General features: G+C 39.3%; 1 protein-coding gene across 1 annotated transcript; it reads left to right on the forward strand.

The window, feature by feature from the left end:
- Nucleotides 1-5,339: 5,339 nt before the first annotated feature.
- Nucleotides 5,340-11,291, forward strand: ZNF699 (zinc finger protein 699). The gene is made up of 4 exons (XM_036282224.1): nucleotides 5,340-5,425; nucleotides 9,169-9,251; nucleotides 9,876-11,118; nucleotides 11,200-11,291. Exons 1-4 carry the CDS (start codon nucleotides 5,392-5,394, stop codon nucleotides 11,289-11,291), a joined length of 1,452 nt encoding a protein of 483 aa, XP_036138117.1. The 5' UTR covers nucleotides 5,340-5,391.
- The last annotated feature ends 10,427 nt before the right edge of the window (nucleotides 11,292-21,718 follow it).

A 21,718-nucleotide genomic window follows, 5' to 3' on the forward strand; every position in this document is an offset into this window, starting at 1 on the left:
ATAAGATGTTTTCATAAACCAGATTTAAAATGGGCTTCATTAATTTAATAAAGGCCACAACCTACAGCAAATGGCTTGATTAATCATTACTGACCAAACAAGCATGCTTTACTGTTTTCTGACTTTATTACATAGTTTGAGAGGCAATGAACAAACAAGAAAAAAAGTTAATATTAGAACAAGAAAAAAATATGTACAGAACATTTTATTTATATTTTAAATCCAAAATAATGAATGGACAACTATTAGAGGTCAGCAAGGTTTCCAGGTAAATGAACCTACATAAATAACTATCAATAGCTTTCCACTGCATGAGCAGTTGTCAATAAAGCAATGAAAGGGAGCCCTAAAAGCCCTAATGAACGGACTGAGTGAATGGAAGGGAGATCTCATGAATTGGTACAGGCTGGAATTTTATGTCCTGTTCTCCACTCTGGAGAGCCTGGATAGGAAGCCCTAACCCCAACCGGGCCTTTAGCCGCAGTCTACCTCAGTCCCGCCCCTCGATCTGGCCCGACCTTAAGCCCCGCCTTTTGATTTTTCAACTAGTCTCACCCCACAGGACTACTCAACCAAACCTCTTCCCACTGACCTGGTGCCGGCTCGTCCAACATCAGCCTGCGCGGATCCTGCCCCAGACCCAACCACGTCTCTACCGGGAGGAAACCAGCAGTTCTCCACGGTAGGTTAGAAGCAGTCACCACCCGCTCGCCCACCCCGCCCCGCCCCCACCTCTCCCTGTCCCTCCGCATCTCGGATCCCCATTTCCCAGCTGCTGAGACCCCGCCTCTTTTGCTGGGCGGGGCACAAAAAACAGAAGCAAAGTGTGCTTTTGCGCGTGCGCAAGCCAGGGCCTGGTCTCCCCGCACGTTCACTAGCGTCTGAGGTCAATTTTCACCTGAGTGCTCAGCCGGCTGGGCTTCGGTCGGGCCTGCCCTCGGTCCTGGTGCGTCCGAGGCGGAGAGCTCGGCCTGGGGAGGCCAGTGATCAACGGGTGGCCGCCGTGGGGACCCCGCGCCCTGGGCCTCCCATCGCCGCGGCGTTTCCTCAGAGCCCCGCTGCGCTCCGCTCGTGCCTGTGGCTCGTCCCAGACCCACTGAATCGGGAACTCTGGGCTGGGTCCAGAAGTCGGAGGGAGAGCAAAGTAGAGTTGGAAAATCACTCTTACATTTAATTCGCCTCCAAAAGCGTCCTTTGTTCTCTTTCCATAAAGGAAAAGCATCCCTGCCATTCGGGTAACGGGGACGAGAGCCTCATCTCGTCGTCTCTACGCTGATCTGTGGATTTCGGCGTGTTTGGTGAGCACTTTTGCCTCAACTACGTCCCCACCTCTTCCCTCCTGGTGCAAGAGATACTATTTAACCTTAATTTTACCCTGCCCGTGGGCATCCGTTTGCTACATTATATTCAGTATATGTACTGCAGAAGCGAGCGCAGCTACATTGTATTCAGGTGCAGGAAAGTGAACTGATTATTAAATATCTTTTTAACCCTCCTCGCCGAATGCCGATTTACATTTTAATCATTTGTCTGTAGACTTTTTTTTTTTTTTTAATTTCACACATAAAGTATGATCACCTGCCAGTTTCACTTTTTCCCCACCTTGTATTTCTTTTTATTTTAGTGCCCTTGGCAGGACCTCGTAGAATAGCATAGAATTTGTATCCTTGCGTTGTTTCTGATCCCAGAAGGAATTGTTCTACCATTAAATAGGATGTTTACTGTAGGTGTTTGTAGATTTTTTTTCTAGTAAAACGTATTAACACCTCTTCTAGTTGTGGTGGGTTAAATTGTTATCACCAATAAACATTAATATAGATCATTCACTAGTTGTATCTAGTGATATAAACTGTGTATGACCTTTTTCTGCTAATGTGATGAATTATATTAATCGATGATTCCATTTTCTTTTTAAAAATTTTTTTCTTTTGATGATTCCATTTTCAATCACATTTTATTCTTAGGATGAAATGAACTTGGTTTGCGATTTATATCTTTATTATTCATTTCTCGACTGTACTAATATTTGCATTAATGTGTATGAGATTTTTTTTTTCTTTTAATGTGTATGAGTTGTACTTTTCTGGTCTTTGAAATACTCAGGACAACAGCTTTTCTGCCCCTACAATAGAATTTTATTTTAGGTGAGCATGCTAGTAAAACAATTTACAACTCCTGTTTCCTTTTGTGGGTATGTTTTAAATTGCTGATTTTTTTCTTTAATGACTAGATATAATCAAGTGCTGTGTTTATTTTAGATCATTGCTGGAAAGTTGTACTTCTCTCTCTCTCTCTTGAAATTCATTCATTTTCTCTACATTTTCATATCTATTTCCTTAATTTATTTCTTATAGTTTCCCCTGTAACATCTGTAATTACGACTCATTCATAACTTCTTCTTCTGTGCTCTGTTGTTTTTAAAGAAAACTGCTACAGGTTGATTGACTTCATTAGTTTTCCAAGGACACATTGCTAGCTTTTCTGATTCTGTTCAGTAGCTTTTTTTTTTTTTTTTTTTTTTTTTTTAAAGTATCATTAATTGTGCCTTGTTTTCACTTTTCTTTCTAACCCTTTATGCTGTTTCTTTTCCCAACCTTTCAAGTCAGTGGTTACCCCATTGGTATTTATTTTTCCTTTGGGAATTGATATTTATAGATTTTACACACACATACCACCACCACCAGCAGCAGCAGCAGCAGCTATGGATTTCCAGTGTTATGTGAAACAGCTATTTTCATTTTCTGCTTCTGTACTGCCACATGAGTAGTCCTGACTCACAGAAGATAAATATGTGTGCATCTCCTTATTCCTGTAATGTGCTGCATTTCAATATAGTATATACCACCGCCTAGTATTTTGTTAATTTACTGTCCTCCCTAAACAAAATTATGAAGTCCATGTGCTTCAGTGTTTTTCTGTTTTGTTCAGTGCTATATCTCCTGTGACTGCATGTAGTAGGATCAGGGGAAATATTATGTAAATAAATATGAAATGAAGGAGCATGAGGTAGGGGCCTTAAGGGAAGGATCCTTGCTCAAGACATAGGTCTTAGTCAAGAGAAGGAGCTCAAAGATAAAACATTTGAGTAGACTACTTCATTCGTCTTCTCTGCATAGTGTGTCCAACAGAATTCTAGGCCAGACCCTGGTAATGTTTGGGAATAAGGGCCTCACTAACAAATAAGTTGTACAGTACATGTTCAGAAATATATTTACTGGTCATTTAGACTTTGAAGATAAGTAGACCTACATACACACCGTGACAGCTTTCTAATTGGGTAACATTGAGTGCATGGTTAATTGACTCTTTCTAAGATTCCTCAGCTATGAATTAGTTGTAATATCTGATTTGCAGGATTTCTGTGAAAAATAATTTCTTTGCAAAGGTGTGGGCATCTCATTGCAGTCATTGTCACATCATGGCTGTTCAAATGGAACATGTTATTACTATAGTAAAGATTATCACAGTTTTTATTGGCTTTAAAATACATGACCTGCTGCAGTGGAAGAAACAGTTGTGTTTTCATTATTTGAAATTAGTGCAACAGCACTGTAGTTATTACTATCAGAGATGACACACATTGATAACTTAAGTATTCTTTTTCTGCTGCTTCTGTACAGGCAAAATTTAGCATGAGGATCACAGAGTGGTAGTCTTTTCTGCTTCCTGTGTGTGGAATTTATTCAGTTGATACTCTTTCTCAAAAACCAGGTTTCAGGGATCCTGCAGCCCATGGGGAAAGGGTCCAGTAATCAGGGGCTGAGCAGTAATGCCTGTTAGTTTGCCAACGGGTGCAGAAGTAAGGAATATTGGGAATGGAACCCCCAGAAATCTGGTATAAAAGCCAGTACTTAGATTTGAGACAGAGTGTATATTCTTAGTATATTCTTAAGGGTGAAGGTATTGCCTGATACTTTTAATGCATTTCATTATCACGAGTGAATTGACAGCTAAGCTTTTAGACTTCAGTTAACTTACTTGCAAAGTGGGACTCCTAACCTTTAAAAAAAAATGATCAACAAGAACCAGAGCATAGCTTTCTAGCTCTGGATGAGGTAAGATTGCTCCACTTTTTTTTATATGATCAGTGTGTGCTTGGGTGTCTTGGGCTTATGCATGTGCAGGTAGTGTGTGTTTGGAGGGGAGTGGTCACTCTAATGGTGCAGCATCCAGGTTTATGAGTGTGCAAATTGTGGGAGACCTAGATGATCATATCTCTTTCTCCTGCCTCAGCTGTAACTTCTCAGTTCTCTGCCTTTCTTCATGAAGGGAACATGGATGAAGAAAGAAGAGCTGCTGAATTACATAAAAGCATGACACAGGTAGGTAAGAGCTAATAATTCTCCAGAAGAACATTCCTATTTCACCAGTTCATTGATCTAATTGTTTGCATCAGGGATCAGCAACCTGTTACTGTGTTGGGCCATATAGTAAGTGTGTTAGGCTTTGAAGGCCAGAGTTTCTTTTAGAACCCAGCTCTGTCATTGCAGTGTGATAGCAGCCATAGATATTATATAAACATGTTTTATTGTGTTCCAGTAAAACTTTACTTACACAAACAGGTGGTAGGCTGGATTTAGCCTGGGCCTAGAGTATAAGAATATATGGCTAGCTGAGGGCCTGGGTTGAAAAGCAGTGCTTTTGCAGGCTTCTGGGCCTCGTGGGTTTATGAAAAGAGGAAAAGCTCCCTTTTTGTCAGTGAGTTTTTACTCATTAAAACCTCATCCAGATTTGACCCAGTGTTTCATGTTGTGCTGGTTTCTATAGTGGGAGAAAGGGAAGTAGGTGAAATTGTTTCTCACTTACCATTCTTTATTGGTTCTGTGACTTTAAGCAAAACAATGGATAATGAAACCAGTTTCACCAAAGACTAATTGATATAAACAAGGGTTAAAGTCTCACAGCATCTCATGAATATTATAACAAAATGAAGTCATTCAGGGACCTGCTGTATTTCATTTTTAGAGCATTTCTCCCATTTTTGCTATATGTTCTACACTGTTCTGGATCATTATAAGACTGGAATTGTTTACCACTAAACCATAGAGAGATAACTTGAATGTTTTAGAAGTGTCATTCAGTCTGGTAGACAGGATTTGATCAGTCAGGAAGAATCTGTGGGGAGAAAGATGAAGATATCTGATGGCTGAGTCCAAGGGTGGATGTTAGGAGACCATAAAATCTTTAGAACTTCCTATGACTGGATTGTCAGTTCCCTCGTATTGTCAGCACCGTCCATCCTCCTGAACACATTTGGGGGGTTGTGCCTTTCTGAACAGAATATGTGGGGTGTTTCAGGACTCAGTGGTCTTTGAGGATGTTGCTGTGGACTTTAGCCAGGAAGAGTGGGCTTTGCTGGATCTGGCTCAGAGGAGCCTCTACAGAGAGGTGATGCTGGAGAACTTCCAGAACCTGGCCTCACTAGGTAAGAATGGCAGCATTCCTTTATTTTGTTGTTTAGAAAAAAAATCTGATGAATCAACCTTATTCCTTATTCTGGTATTTGGGCTGAGGAATTGGAATACATTGGTAAATAAGACAGACATGGTCACTGACCCCAAGGAACATATAGTCTGGCGACTTCACCATGAAAATAAACATTTATGTGTTGGACTGACTTTTTATTGTGGTTGAAAGCCTCAAGGCTTATTAAGTGTTGAAAGTGTGGGCATAGACTTCAGGGGTCTCTTAGGGACACAGGGATATTTATAATTTGGGACCTTTTGAGAATTTTACTGACATTAATGCCCTTTACAAAAGACTACCAAGAACACACTTAAAGTTAAACAAATTGGGTTTATTACTAAATGCAGCGAGGGAGAACACATGACACGAGGAGCTGTGGGGTGTCACAGTACGAAGGTGTTAGGAAGTACATATTACAGGATTTGAACTTTGGTTGAGTGATTTGGGGATGGGTCTATGGAAGCAGGCTGTATTAGTTTCCTACGCCTTTCATAACAAAAATACTACAAATTGGGTGACTAAGATTTATTCTTTCACATTTCTAGAGCTGGAAGTCCAAAATCAAGGTGTCAGCTGGGCCATGCTCTTTCTGAAGGCCCTATGGAAAAAATTCTGCCTGTCTTCCTGGCTTCTGGTGGTGGCCAGCAATCTGCAGTATTAACTTGTGGATGCATTGCTCTAATCTCTGCCACCATCCTCACACAGACTACTCTCTGTCTCTAAGTCTCTCCCTCTCAATAAGGATGCTAGTCATTGGATTTAGGGCCCACTCTAATCCAGTATAACTTTAGTTTAACTTGATCACATCTGAAATGACCTTATTTCCAAATAAGGCAATATTTTGAGGTTCTATGTGGACATGAATAAAAAACAAACCACATTTATTTACTTTTAGAGCACTTTTAGGTTCACAACAAAATTGAACAGAAGGTACGGAGATTTCTCATATACCTCTTTACCCCTAACCATGCACAGCCTTACCTGCTTTCAACATCCCCCACCAGAGTGGTACATTTCTTACAACTGATAAACCTACATTGACACATCATCACCACCTGGAGTCCATACTTTACATGAAACTTCACTCTTGGTGTTGTACCTTTTGTGGTTTGGACAAATATATAATGATATACCCACTGTTATAATATCATACAGAGTAGTTTCACTGTCCTAAAAAACCCTCTTTGCCCTGCTGATTCATTCCTCCTTCCCTTCTAACCTCTGGCAACTATTGCTGTTTTTACTGTGTCCATAGTTTCCTTCCTTCCTTCCTTCCTTCCTTCCTTCCTTCCTTCCTTCCTTCCTTCCTTCCTTCCTCCCTCTCTCCCTCCCTCCCTCCCTCCATTCATTCATTCCTCACCCAAGGATATGTTTTTACTTATTTTAGAGAGATGGGAAGGGAAAGATAGATAGATAGAGAGATAGAGAGATGAGAGATGAAAGAAACGTATGGGTTGCCCACCATATGTGCTCCCACCAGGATTGAACCCACATCCTGGTATGTGACCTGACCGGAATCCAACCAACAACCTTTTGGTGCCTGGGATGATGCTGCAACCAGCTGAGCCATTTGGGCCAGGGCCATAATTTTCTCTTTCCAAGAATGTCATGTAGTTGGAATTAGCATGCATTTAAAGTTCTTTATTGCCTTTTCATGGCCTGATGCCCCGCCCCCCCCCCCTTTTTTTAGCACTGAATATAATATTTCATTGTGTGGATGTACCACAATCTATTTGTCCATTCACCTACAGAAGGACATCTTGACTGCTTCCAAGTTTTACCAGTTATAAATAAAGTTGCTGTAAATGTGTGTGCAAGTTTTATGTGGGCATGTTTTCAACTTATTTGGGTCCATTCCAAAGAGCATGATTATCTGATCATATGGGAATGGTATGTTTAGTTTTATAAAAAAACTCCAGCCTGTCTTCCAAGGTGGCTGTAGCATATTGCATTCCCACCAGCAGTGAATGAGAATTCCTGTTGCTTCATGTCCTCACCAGCATTTGGTGTTGTCAGTGTTACAGATTTTGGCCATTCTAATACGTGTGTAATAGTATCTTATTTTAATTTGCATTTTTCTGATGACATGATGGGAAACATCTCTTCATATGCTTATTTGTCATCCATTTGTATATCTTTTTTGTTAACATGTTTGTTAAGGTCTTTGGCCCCTTATTTAATTGGGTTTTTTATTTTGAGTTTTAAGACTTCTTTGTGTATTTTGGATAACAATTCTTTATCAGATATGTCTTTTACAAATATTTTCTCCCAGTCTGTGAATTGTCTTTTCATTCTCTTGACAGTGTCTTTTGCAGTGCGAAATTTTTAATTTTAATGAAGTCCAGCTTATCAGTTCTTCCTTTTGTAGATCATGCCTTTGGTGTTGTATCTAGGAAATCATTGCCAAACCCTAGGTCATCTAGATTTTTCTCCTATTATTTTAAAAGAGTTTTATAGTTTTGTACTTTAAATTTAGGTCTGTAATCAATTTTTGTGAAGAGTGTAAGATCTGTGTCTAGGTTCATTTTTTTGGAATGTCAATTTCTAGTTTCAGTCTTTGTTAAAAAGATGATTTTTTTCTCCCCTGTATTGCCTTTGCTCCTTTTTCAGAGATCAGTTGACTATTTATATGAGTCTATTTCTGGACTCTGTTCTATTTCATAGATCTATTTGGACATGGATTTTTGAGGGACACTGTTCAACCCAGTTGGATTGAAACCAGTTGGGTAGATAGGATGCTAACAGAAAGTGGAGGAAATTCTGTTATTGGGTGTTTGTTGGGTGGCACAGTGAACCCCCCCCCCCTTTTTTGCCTGTCCTTAGACTAAATTTTGAAGTGGCTTTGTTTCATTTTACCATGGTCTCAGAGTTACCTTGTTTAAGATTGGTTTTCTGTGAGGTTATTTATGTTCAGCAGGAGAATAAAATGTCCTGGCTGTAGGTATCAGACCAACTTCAAATAATATTGGAGATCAGATATGAATGTCAGATCAGTTTGGAACATCAGAGGCTCTGTTACAACTCCTCCCCACCTTGAAAAATTTTTTTGATGCACATTTTGTTACAATTAAGTTCACACTTGCTCCATCTTTCTAGTATCAGAGGACTAAGGTTTTGGCCTTGTCTCATGGAAATGTTTACAGTTCCTCATTGTTTTCCTTCATGTGGTATGCCTTTCTACATTAACAGGGTATCCACTACATTCACCTTGTCCCATCTTCCAGTGGAAACAAGAGGAAGATCTGGAGATAACAAAGAGAGGGCCTATCCAGGGGGAGCACCAGGAAGGCAAGAATTCTTGGGAGAAATTATCTTGGTTGGGGGATATTACATTTGGAAAAAAACCAAAAACAAACAAACAAAAAACCAGAATGAAACTTTTGTCTCAGAGGCAGATTTTCCACAGATACCATTGATTACTCTTTTGACTTTTTATTAGTCCTCTCACACTTTCCTTGTTTTGGGGAAAGACTTTCCATGTTTCCTCTTTGTAAGTAAGTGTTTGGTCATGTACATTTTATCCAGTTCTTTTCTGTGTTCTCCTAATAATATCCTATTCATGTTACCATCAGTCTCAATCTTCATGGAATTATTTCTTAATCAGTTGCTTACCATTTTGACCCTTGTGCTTATTACCAAAGTCTTGAAATAGCTGCATTGCCCAAAGACCTTTGCTCATAGGTACCTTTACTTTTGTTTCAGGTTTTGAGACTCAACTTAAAAGTAATGAATCAGTCACTTTGCAAAATATTTATGGTGAAAAAATATCCAATGAACAGAAGATAGTAAGATACAAAAGGAATGATTCTTGGTCATCCATTTTATACAAAAACTGGAAATACCATTGTGATAAGAATAAGAACCATGAGAGACATTTGAGGTGAGTGCCATTCATATTAAAAAAAAGCACTGCTTTAGAAGAGAATCTTAAAATGCCATGAAATTTAAAAAACACACATATAAAACTTGGCAAAAAATGGCGATTTCATAAAGAATTTTCACAAGATATTTTCCCCCCACAAATGAGATTGAAATCTTCAATGTTTGACATCTGTAAAAAATTATGAGACAAATCCCATTAGTCAAAATCTCAGTGATAAATATTGGCTATTGCAGAGCCCTGTGTGAGAACTTTTAGCTTATAACCTGACAGAGCAAAAAACAAACAAACAAACAAAAAAACCGTAGTGACTGAAAATGATAAAAGTGTATTTATTACTAATACTGTGCTTTTTATTTTTGAAAGAAGTCATGTGTTGGAGAACATCTATGAATTTAATGAAGAAAACCAATGTGGACAAACCTTCAGCCAAATTTCAAATCTTAATATACTCAAGAGAACCACTGAAGTAAAATCTCATGAATGCCATGAATGTAAAAAGGTCTTCATGGATCATTCATCCCTTAAGAATCACATCAGTGCTCACACTGGAAGCAAACCCTATCAATGTAAGGAATGCGGGAAAGCTTTCCATTTTCTTGCTTGTTTCAAGAAGCACATGAAAACTCCCACGGAAGAGAAACCCTATGAATGTAAGGAATGTACCAAAGCCTTCAGATGTTCTTCATTCTTTAGGGCACATATGAAGATTCACACTGGAAAGACAAACTATGAATGTAAGGAATGTGGGAAAACCTTTAGCTGTTCTTCCTCCCTCACGGAACACAGAAGAATTCATAGTGGAGATAAGCCTTATGAATGTAAGGAATGTGGGAAGGCCTTTAGTTGCTCCTCCTCACTCTCCAAACACAAGAGGATTCACAGTGGAGATAAGCCATATGAATGTAAAGAATGTGGGAAGGCTTTTAGTTCTTCCTCTCACCTCATCATACATATAAGAATTCATACTGGAGAGAAGCCTTACGAATGTAAAGAGTGTGGAAAGGCCTTCAGTGAGTCCTCAAAACTCACTGTACATGTCAGAACACATACAGGAGAGAAACCCTACAAATGTAAGGAATGTGGGAAGGCCTACAATTGTCCCTCCTCCTTAAGTATCCATATGAGAAAACACACTGGAGAGAAACCCTATGAATGTCTGGAGTGTGGAAAAGCCTTCTATCTTCTTACTTCCCTTAATACGCACGTGAAAAATCAGAGTAGAGAGAAACCCTATGAATGTAAGGAATGTGGAAAAGCCTTTAGCTGCCCCTCGTCTTTTAGAGCACATGTGAGAGATCACACTGGAAAGACACAATATGAATGTAAGGAATGCGGGAAGGTCTTTAGTCGCTCCTCATCCCTCACTGAACACCTGAGAACTCACAGTGGAGAGAAGCCTTACGAATGTAAGGAATGTGGGAAAACCTTCATTAGTTCCTCCCACCTTACAGTACATGTAAGAACTCACACTGGAGAGAAACCTTATGAATGTAAGAAATGTGGAAAGGCCTTTATTTATCCTTCAGCTCTTAGGATCCACATGAGAACACACACTGGGGAGAAACCCTATGAATGTAAGGAGTGTGGGAAAGCCTTTCGTCATTCTTCATACCTAACTGTACATGCCAGAATGCACACCGGCGAGAAACCGTTTGAGTGTCTGGAATGTGGGAAAGCCTTCAGTTGTCCTTCCTCCTTTCGAAGACATGTGAGAAGCCACACTGGAGAGAAACCATATGAATGTAAGGAATGTGGGAAAGCCTTTGTTTGTCCTGCCTACTTTAGAAGACATGTGAAAACTCACACTAAAGAAAACATATAAATGTAAGCCATATGGGAATGTCTGCAAGGCTTTTCAAACCTCAGGCAACATGTGAGGTCTCACACTGGGGAGACATCCCATGACTGTAATAAAGTAGGAAATTGTTGCTCATCTTTCTGAAAACTTGAGAACTCACAATTGAGAGAACCCCTTTGTATGTAAACTATGTGGTAATGCCTTCATGAATATCACACAAGTCAAAATTCATAAGAAATACGTGTATTAGGAAATTCATAAGAGAAGCAAAGATCAGTACCTCACCCTTAAAGCTGAATGTTGGCTCACTGACTTCTGGTTTTTATTTTCTTAATTTTTAAACGTATTTATTGATTTTAGACAGAGAGAGAGAGAGAGAGGAAGGGAGAGAGAAACATTGACTTGAGAGAGAGAGGGAGAGAGAAAGAAAAAGAGGGAAACATCAATTTGTTGTTCCACTTATTTATGCATCTATAGGTTGATTCTTGTATGTACCCTGATGGGGAATTGAACCTACAATCTTGGCATATCAGGATGATGCTTTAACCAACTGAGCTAACTGGCCAGGGCTCTGGTTTTTATTTTCTGATATGAATATTTAGGGACATAAATTTCCCTCTAATACCTTTTAGTTCTAATATGTTTTATTCTGAGGTGCTTTTTATTTTGGTTCAGATGTAAATGTTATTTTCATTACTATTAAAAAAATACATTCTTATTGATTTTTTTAGAGAGCGAGGGAGAGATAGAAACATTGATGTGAGAGAAACATCAATTGGCTACCTCTTGCATGTCCCCTACTGGGAATTGAGCTTGCAACCCAGGCATGTGTCCTGATGAGGAATCAAACTGGGACCTCTCAGTCCATGGGATGATGCTCAATCCACTGAGCCACAGCAACCGGGCTACAATACTAAGTCTTAAGTGTATTTTTTCACATGCAGGCAGGAGTGGTCCTTTTTAAAAATTAGTTTCTGATTAACTCATTGCTCTCTGTGCAGTGATTATGATATGGATTATTGCATTTATAATTTCTTTTATAATTGGTAATTTTATTTTGATCTAGTATGGCAGATACTGGAAATTGCCTACTCAACATTTTTTCCCCTTTTTTTGCTAAGAGAAACTATAGTTTTTTGAAGTTATCAGTTTTTACTATTCAAAGCTTTTCCTGTCTAACAAGTAATTTCAGCAGAAGTTACTAAGTGCAAAGGTCTTGAGAGAAGTGTATTATCTGATATGTTGTTTTTATATTTTGTTCTTTGTCCTTGCTCATGGCTGGAAATTGGAACCAATGTTTTCAGAATAAAAAGAGACCTTGTGACAAGAAAGCTAGGAGTAAAGTTGGTGGGGCTGGTTCCTGTGTGTTAATTTGGGCATGGCTGGGAATCCACTTCCCAGAATCACTTCCTTATGCAGTTCCAGGTTAGAATTGTCAAAAATAAAGAGTTTGTATGAGAATTGGAAGGCAGAGAATAGAATCCCTTATTTTTAGTTTAGTGGGGCCTGAGACAAGGAGACAGATGCACAGGTGTCTGGTAGGCTCTAGATTCTAGCTCATTTCCCCGATTGACCCTGCCAATCAACACAGATGCAAACAGAACATTAAGGGCTTGAGTTACCTTAGAAGCAGAAGTTCCATTCACATCTCTATAAGTTTTTCCATCATGCCATACATAGCCTCTTAGATTTTTTGACAAGTTTTAGCATTGTCATTTTGCTGATATTATAGTCCTTCTGGCATATCAACTGGTTATATAGTGAAGAAAATTAGGTATAGTTGAGGTAAGCATCAGATAGGGTGGCATTCCATTTTAGAGGCAGAAGATTTATATTTGACACCTTCAAACAGGGAAGTTTTTTTTTAAATCCTCCCCTGAAGATATTTTTTCTCTGGTTTTCAGATAGAGTGGGAGGGAGGGAGAAAGAGAGGAAGAGAGGAAGAGAGAAACATCAATGTGAGAGAGACACACTGATTGGTTGCTTTCTGCATGACACCATCCAGGGCTGGGTATCAAACTACAACTGAGGTATGTGCCCTTGACCAGAATCCAACCTGCGGCTCTTTGGTCCACAGGCTGTCACTCTAACTGCTGAGCCAAACTGCTCTAACTGCTGTTTGGCTAGGGCCAAACAGGGAAGATTAAAATTTTTGTTTTCTTTCTTTTTTAGAGAGAGAAGGGAGAGGGAGAGAGAAAGATAGAAACATTGATGAGAGACAACATTGATTGGCTACCTCCTGCATGCCCTCCAATGGGGATCAGGCCCACAACCTGGGCATGTGCCCTGACTGAGAATTGAACAAGTAACCTCTTGGTGCATGGGTTTACACTCAACCACTGAGCCCCACAGGCTGGGCCAAACAGGAAAGATTTTTAACATGTTTTTTATCTGAGAAGATGAAAGTTATTTGGTTTGTGCTTTAGGTACATTTAGCCACAAATTTTCTTTCCATTTTTCTGTTATCTCTAAAACTACAATCCTGTGCTGCATATGACATTTCAGTCAACATCATATGGCATATGTGATAGTGGTCCCATAAGATTATAATGGAGCTGAAAATTTCTAATTGCCTGTATATTCTATGGTGCTGGCACAATGGCACAATTGCCCAATGATGCATTTCTCAGAGTGTATCCTAGTCAAGTGGTGTAGCACTGTGTACCGATTCCACTTTCCCTTAATCACTTTTTATTGTTTTATTAAGGCATACATACACTAATGTGCATGAAGTGTGCTAATTTTAAGTGTGCAGCTTGATGAAATTTCACATAATGTTTATATCCTGATAAACAGAACATTTCCAACTCTCCGAAAATTCTTTCACCTGCCTTGTCAATAATTGCTCCACAGAGGCAACCACAGTTTTTGTTTTTTTAACTCATCTTTATTGTTGAATGAATTACAGATGTCCCCCCCTTTTTCCCCATTGACCCCCTCCTCCCCAGTTCCCCTCCCTCCTGCCTGCCCCACACTATTGTTGGTGTCTGTTGGTTATACATATATGCATAGAAGTTCTTTGGTTTATCTCATCCCGCCCTCCCTTCCCCCTTCCCTTTGAGGTTCATCAGTCTAACAACCAATTTGTACTTAATTCCTTCATCTTTTTCACCCATCACCCCAACCCCTGCCCATCTGGCAAGCAACAAAAAGTTCTCTGTATCTAGAAGTCTGTTTATGTTCTGCTTGCTCATTTTGTTTGTAGATTCAATTATTTACAGATATGTATTAATTGCCATTTTATTGTTCATATTTTTGTTCTCCTTCAAAAAGACCCTTCAACATTTCATATAATACTGGTTTAGTGGTGATGAAGTCCTTTAGCTTTTTCTTGTCTGGGAAACTCTTTATATGGCCATCGATTCTAAATGATAGCTTTGCAGCATAGGGTAATCTTGGTTGTAGGTCCTTGCTTTTCATCACCTTGGATATTTCTTGCCACTCCTTTCTGGCCTGCAAAGTTTCTCTTGAGAGATCAGCTGACAGTCTTATGGGAGCTCCTTTGTAGGTAAGGAACTGCTTTTCTCTTGCTGCTTTTAAGATTCTCTCTTTGTATTTAACCTTTTGCATTTTGATGATGATGTGTCTTGGTGTGGCCCTCTTTGGGACTCTCTGTGCTTTCTGGACTTGTATGTCTATTTCCTTCACCAAGTTAGGGAAATTTTCTGTCATTATTGTTTCAAATAGGTTTTCAATGTCGTTATTTTTTATTTCAGTTAATGCATCCTTTGTTTCTGACTGGTCCTTTTTTATGTTATTGGTGTTTTCACTAAATTCCTTGGAGATCTCACTAAATTTCTTGAATGTCTCACCAAGTTCCTTGAGCAACTTTATAACATGTGTTTTGAACTCTGCATCTGATTGATTGCTTATTTTCATTTTGTTTAATTATTTTTCTGGAGTTTTGTTCTTTTCTTTCATTTGGGATATGTTTTGTTGTCTCCTCATCTTGGCTGCTTCCCTGTGATTGTTTCTATGTATTAGGTAGAGGTGCTATGTCTCCTAGGCTTTGCAGGGTGGCCTGTTGTTGTAGGTGTCCTGTAAGATCCAGTGGCACCGCCTCCCTGATCACCCCAGCTAGGCCCTCAAGATGCACCCCTAGTGTGGACTGTATACCCTTCTGTTGTGAGTCTTGATTGGTGTTGGTACATAAATGGGAGGGATTTACTCAGGCTACACAGCTGCAAGGAATGGCTGTGCCCACTGACCACTGGTCTCTGATTACCTTGGAGGATCAGCTGTGTAGGGACCCACCACACAGAGCAAGGCTTACTTCATCAGGGCTCTGGCACCCACTCTGCTCACTGAGTGTGTCACTTGTGGAGGTGGTTGGGTGGTGGTGTTTCGATGTGGTCTGAAGCTGTCCACCAGACGTGCTGGCTCTGGGGCAAGGTCATCCACTGCCTGGTGTTCTACCAAGGGACACTAGGCATAAGCTACAAAGTGATCTGTAGATGGCTGCTTCTTGTGCTGGGCTTGGAGGTGCCCAGGAAAATCCAAGTTGTGAACTAAGGCTGGTTGCTTCTAGTGCCAGGCCTGGGGCCACTTAGTGGGAGGTAGAGGGCTTGCTGAGACCAGATGCTGCTTGTTTGGGAGATTTTAGGAAACTCGAGTAGGATCCAAGACAGGTCATTTCTATGGTAAAGCCTTTGGAAATGGCTTGGGTGGGCTGAAAAGTTGGGTGTGGTGGGTTCTCAGGATATCACCATGGTGGAGCAAACAGTGTGAGCCAGGTTTCTGGAGTCCCAGATATGATGGCCATTTGCTGCCCCCCGGGAAGGGTTCACCAAAGAAACATCAACCTCCACCAGCACGTCTGTCCAGGAGCAAACCGCTTCTCTAGCCCTCGTCCTGAGGCCAAATAGCTAAGTTCTTTCCTGAATGTCTCTGGCGCCCCTCAAGTTGCCTCCCCTCCAAGTGGAGAGGAAGCAAGTCCAAGTACATCCATGCACAGGCTCTTTAGGAGGAGCTGCTTGGGGATCCAGCAGCCGCTGCCTCTCTCTGCCTCAGTTCCTGCTGGCTTTTCCAGCCAGAAGTTATGGGGACTTCTTTTTCTGGCACTGGAACCTGGGGAATGGGCATCCGGTGTGGGGTGGGGACCCCTCACTCCTCAGGGAGGACCTTCCCAGCTGAGGTATCCTCCTGATTTTTATCCACCACATGTGGGTGTGGGACTAGCCTATCTGTGTCTCTGCCCCTCCTACCTGTCTCAGTGTGGCTGCTTCTTTAATTTTGTAGTTGTAGGATTTTCATTCAGCTCGATTTCAGGGGCTTCTGAATGATGGTTGTGTTGTAGTTTAGCTGTAATTTTGATGTGCTTGTGGGAGGAGATGACACTGCATTTACCTACGCCGCCATCTTGACCAGAAGTCCAAGGCAACTGCAATTTTGACTTTTATTACAATTGTGCTTCATCTTGATATAAATGCTAAAATATAATATGTGCAGTTATATTTTTGGCTTCTTTTCTCAACATGGCTACCTTTTAATTGCTTTTTAGCAGACTTACACTTATTCCTCTTGGTAAATGCTTTGTATATGAAGATAAGATTACTGAATCAAAGGGTGGATTTCATGTTTAGTTTTGGTATGTATTTCACTTTTTTCAAAAGGTTGATTCCATCTATGATTATAAAAAGCAATGCATGAAAATTCTAATTGTTCTACATACCTGGCCAGCACTTTCTAATTTTGGAATTCAGCAGAAGATATGGTAATATCTTTAAAAAAAATTGTTGACACTATTACAGATGTCCCCCATTTCCCCCCGGCTTTACCCGCCTCCACCTAGCCCCTGCCCCCCTCTCTGTGGCTATCACCATACTGTTGTCTGTGTCCATGGGCTGTGCATATATGTTCTTTAGCAGTCTATTCACCTTCTTTCATCCAGTACCCCGTATCCACCTCCCCTCTGATCTCTCTAACTCTGTTTCACGTATCCATGCCTCTGGTTCTATTTTGTTAGTCCGTTTATTTTGTTCATTAGATTTCATGTATAGGTGAGATCATGTGGTACTTGTCTTTATTTTTCTGACTTATTTCACTTAGCATAATAATCTCCAGGTCCATCTATGCTGTCGCAAAAGGTAAGAGTTTTTTCTTTTTTACGGCCATGTAGTATTTCATTGTGTAAATGTGCCACAGCTTTTTTTATTCACTCCTGACAGGCACTTGGGCACTTTCCAGATCTTGGCTATTATAAATAATGCTGCTATGAACACAGGGTTACATATATTCTTTTTGATTGGTGTTTTGGGATTTTTTTAGGATATATTCCCAGAAGTGGGATCACTGGATCGAAAGGCAGTTCCATTTTTAATTTTTTGAGGAGATTTCATACTCTTCCACATTGCTCCAGTCTGCATTCCCACCAGTAGTGCACAAGGGTTTCCTTTTTTCCACATTCTTGCCAGCACTTGTTGTTGTTGATTTATTGGTGGTAACCATTCCAGCAGGTGTGAGATGATACTGCATTGTAGTTCTAAGTTGCATGTTTCTGAGAATTAGTGACATTGAGCATTTTTCATATGTCTATTGGTCATCTGTGTGTCTTCTTTAGAGATGTGTTTATTCAGGTCCTTTGCCCATTTATTAATTGGATTGTTTGTCTTCATTTTGTTCTGTTGTATGAGTACTCTATATATTTTGGGAATTAACCCCTTATCAGATGTATCATTGGCAAATATGTTCTCCCATACAGTGGGTTCCCTTTTTATTTTGTTGATGGTTACTTTTGCTGTGCAGGAGCTTTTGGTTTGATGTCTCATTTGTTAATTTTTTCTTGCCCTAGGAGATGTATAGGTGAAAATACAGCTATGTGAGGTGTCTGGAATTTTGCTGTTTATGTTTTCTTCTAGGATTTTTATGGTTTTGTAACTTACATTTAAGTCTTTTATTTATTTAGAGTTTATTCTTGTGTATGGTGTAAGTTTGTGATCTAGTTTCATTTTTTTGTACATGTACCTGTCCAATTTTCCCAACACCATTTATTGAAGAGACTGTCTATTCCATTGTATGTTCTTGCCTCCTTTGTCAAATACTAATTAACCAGAGAGACATGGGCTGATTTCTGGGCTCTCATATTCCATTGATCTATATGCCTGTTCTTGTGCCAATACCAGGCTGTCTTGATGACAATGGACTTGTATTGTAGTTTGATATCTGGGGTTGTAATCCCTCCAACTTTGTTCTTCTCTTTGAAGATTGCTCAGACTATTTGGGGCCTTTTTTGGTTCCATATCCGTTTTTGATATATTTGTTCTAGGTCTGCAAAATATGCCATTGGTACTTTAATAGAAATTGTGTTGAATATATATATTGCTTTGGGTACATTTTATTTTATTTTTTAATTAATTTATTTTTGTTACAGATGTTTCTCCTTTCCCCCCCACTGATTCCCCCCAACCCCTCCCTCCCTGACCTGTCCCCAGATTTGTTGTCCATGACCATTGTTCATGCATACATGCATATAAGTTCTGTGGTTTATCTCTCCCCCACCACCCCCTCCTCTGGGGATTGTCAGTCTGTACCCTACTTCCATGTCTCTGGGGCTACCCCATTTCTCAGACTGTTATGTTCATTATATTCCACAAATAAGTGATATCATATGATACTTGTCTTTCTCTGTTTGGCTTGTTTCACTTATGATGAACTTTCCAGGTCCCTCCATGTCATCTCAAAGGATAAGAGATCTTTCTTACTTACAGCTGCATAGTACTCCATTGTGTATATGTACCACAGCTTTTTTATCCATTACTCTACTGATGGACACTTAGGCTGTTTCCAAATCTTAGTGATTGTAAATAGTGCTGCTACAAACATGGGGGTACATATATTCTTTCTGATTGGTGTTTCAGGCTTCTTAGGGTATATTCCTAGAAGTGGGATCACTGGGTCAAATGAAAGTTCAATTTTTAATTTTTTGAGGTAACATCATATTGTTTTCCATAGTGGCTGCACCAGTCTGCATTCCCACCAGCAGTGTGCTAGAGTCCCCTTTTCTCCACACCCTCGCCAACACTTGTTTGATGATTTGTTGATGGCGGCCATTCTGACAGGTGTGAGGTGATACCTCATTATTGTTTTAATTTGCATCTCCCTGATGATGAGTGATGTTGAGCATTTTTTCATATGTCTCTTAGCCATTTGTATGTCCTGCTTGGAGATGTGTCTATTTAGGTCCTCTGCCCAATTTTTAATTGGGTTCTTTGTCTTTCTTTTGTGGAGTTGTATGAGCACTCTCTCTATATATATTAGAAATTAACCTGTTATCTGATATATCATTGGCAATTATGCGCTCCCATACAGTGGGTTGCCTTTCCATTTTGATGATTGTATCTTTTGCTGTGCAGAAGCTTTTGAGTTTGATGTAGTCCCAGGTGTTCATTTTCTTCTTTGTTTCTGCTGCCTTAGGTGATGTATCAGTGAAAATTCTGCTGCGTATGATGTCTGAAATACTGTTGCCTACATTTTCTTCTAGAATTTTTATGGATTCATAAGTCACATTTAAGTCTTTTATCCCTTTTGAGTTTATTCTTGTATATGGTGTAAGTTGGTGGTCTAGTTTCATTTTTTTGCATGTAGCTGTCTAGTTTTCCCAACACCATTTATTAAAGAGGCTGTCTTTAACTCCACTGTATGCTCTTGCCACCTTTGTTAAATATTAATTGAACATATTGCCTTGGGTCCATTTCTGCTTTGGGTACATTTTAATTATGTTAATTTTTCCAATCCATGAACATTGTATATGCTTCCACTTGTTTGTATCTTTCTCTCTTTCTCATTTCTTTCTTCAATGTCCTTTAGTTTTCTGAGTACAGTTTTTTTTTTTTTTTTAAAATTAATCTCCTCTGTTAAATTTATTCCTGGGTACCTTATATTTTTTGTTGCAAGAGTAAATGGGATTGTTTTCTTAGTTTCTCTTTTTGATAGTTCATAATTGGTGTAGAATAATGTCAGCAAACCCTGGCTGGGTGGCTTGGTTGATTGGAACGTCATCCTGTACACCAAAAGGTTGTGTGTTTGATTCCTGGTCAGGGAACATGCCTAGGTTGTGGGTTCAATTCCCTTTGTGGTAATTACAGGAGGCAACCAATTGATGTTTCTCTCTCACATAGATCTTTCTCTCTCCCCTCCCTTCCTCTCTCTCTAAAATCAATAAAAACATATCCTTGGGTGAAGAGTAAGAAAAAATAAAAATGCCACAAATTTCTGAATATTAAGATTGTATCCTGCTACTTTGCTGAATTCATTTGAACTAGAGTTTTTTGATGAGGTCTTTAGAGTTTTCTATATATAATAGCATGTGATCTGTGAATAATGACAGTTTTACTTCCTCTTTTCCAATTTGGATGCCTTTTACTTCTTATTTGATTGTTGTGGCTAGGACTTCCAGTACTATGTTGAATAAGGATGTCTGAAAGCAGACATCCCTGTCTTGTTCCTGATCTTAAGGGAAATGCTTTTAGTTGTTTCCCATTGAGTATGATGTTGGCTGTATGTTTTTCATATATAGCCTTTATTATGTTGATGTATGGTCCCTCTATTCCCACTTTGCTGATTTTTAAAAAAAATAATAAATGGGTGCTGGTTTTTTGTTTTTGTTTTAATTTGTATTTACTGACATGTAATGATGCCGAATACTTTTCTATGTGCTTGTTGGCTATTTGGATATCTTTAATGAGGACATGTGTTAAAGCATTTCTCCTTTTTTTTTTTTTTTTAATTTGAAGGGTTTCTTTCTGGTTACTTGTCCTTTATTGTATGTGTGCGTATCTCTATAGTTACATGCATATATATGCTGTGTTTTATATATTATATATATGTATATTGGAGAAAACTTTTCTTAGTCTCTGGTTTATCTTTTCACTCTTTTCATATTTGTTAGCTATAAAGGGAATCTATTGGCTTGATTACTGGAAGTCCTTGGGTATAACTGGCTTCAGGCATGACTGGATCCCAGGGCTAAAAACATTCTCTGGATGCATTCTGTTTCAATGTCTTGCTGTGCATCTTCCTGCATTAGCTATTCTTCTTGGTAGCTATGTTTTCACAGGGGCTCCAGAAGATTCAAACTGCTTTCTTTCCAGTTGAGTTCTCAGGGAGAAGAGAGTGATGGTCATTTGGGACAATTCCAATATGATTATTGCAATGGAAACTTATTGGCTCACTTGCCTGCTGTTATCCAGTGGAATGTAATACTTTGATTTGGTTAGGACTGGCTCCTACACTCATCCAGAAACCAAAGTAGAGTCTATACTTGCCTTCATTATTCACCATTTATTTCTATATCAATTTTAAAATCTCCTTATCAATCTTACAAATAAAACTTGGGGCTATGCTTGGAATTGCATTGATTTTATAGAATAACCTGAATGAAATCAACACCTTTACAATATTAAGTCTTCCAATTGATAAATGTAATATAATTGTCCATTTACCTAGGTCATCTTTAATTTTTTTTAACAGTGTTTTATAGTTTTAATTGCAGAGGTATTGAATACATTTATTTATTTATTTATTGTAGTTATGTAGTATGTTTTGCTTTGCAAATATTTTTATTTATTTTATGA

Source organism: Molossus molossus, unplaced genomic scaffold, assembly GCF_014108415.1.
Source record: "Molossus molossus isolate mMolMol1 unplaced genomic scaffold, mMolMol1.p scaffold_m16_p_4, whole genome shotgun sequence".
In the NCBI taxonomy this organism is placed as follows: Eukaryota; Metazoa; Chordata; class Mammalia; order Chiroptera; family Molossidae; genus Molossus; species Molossus molossus.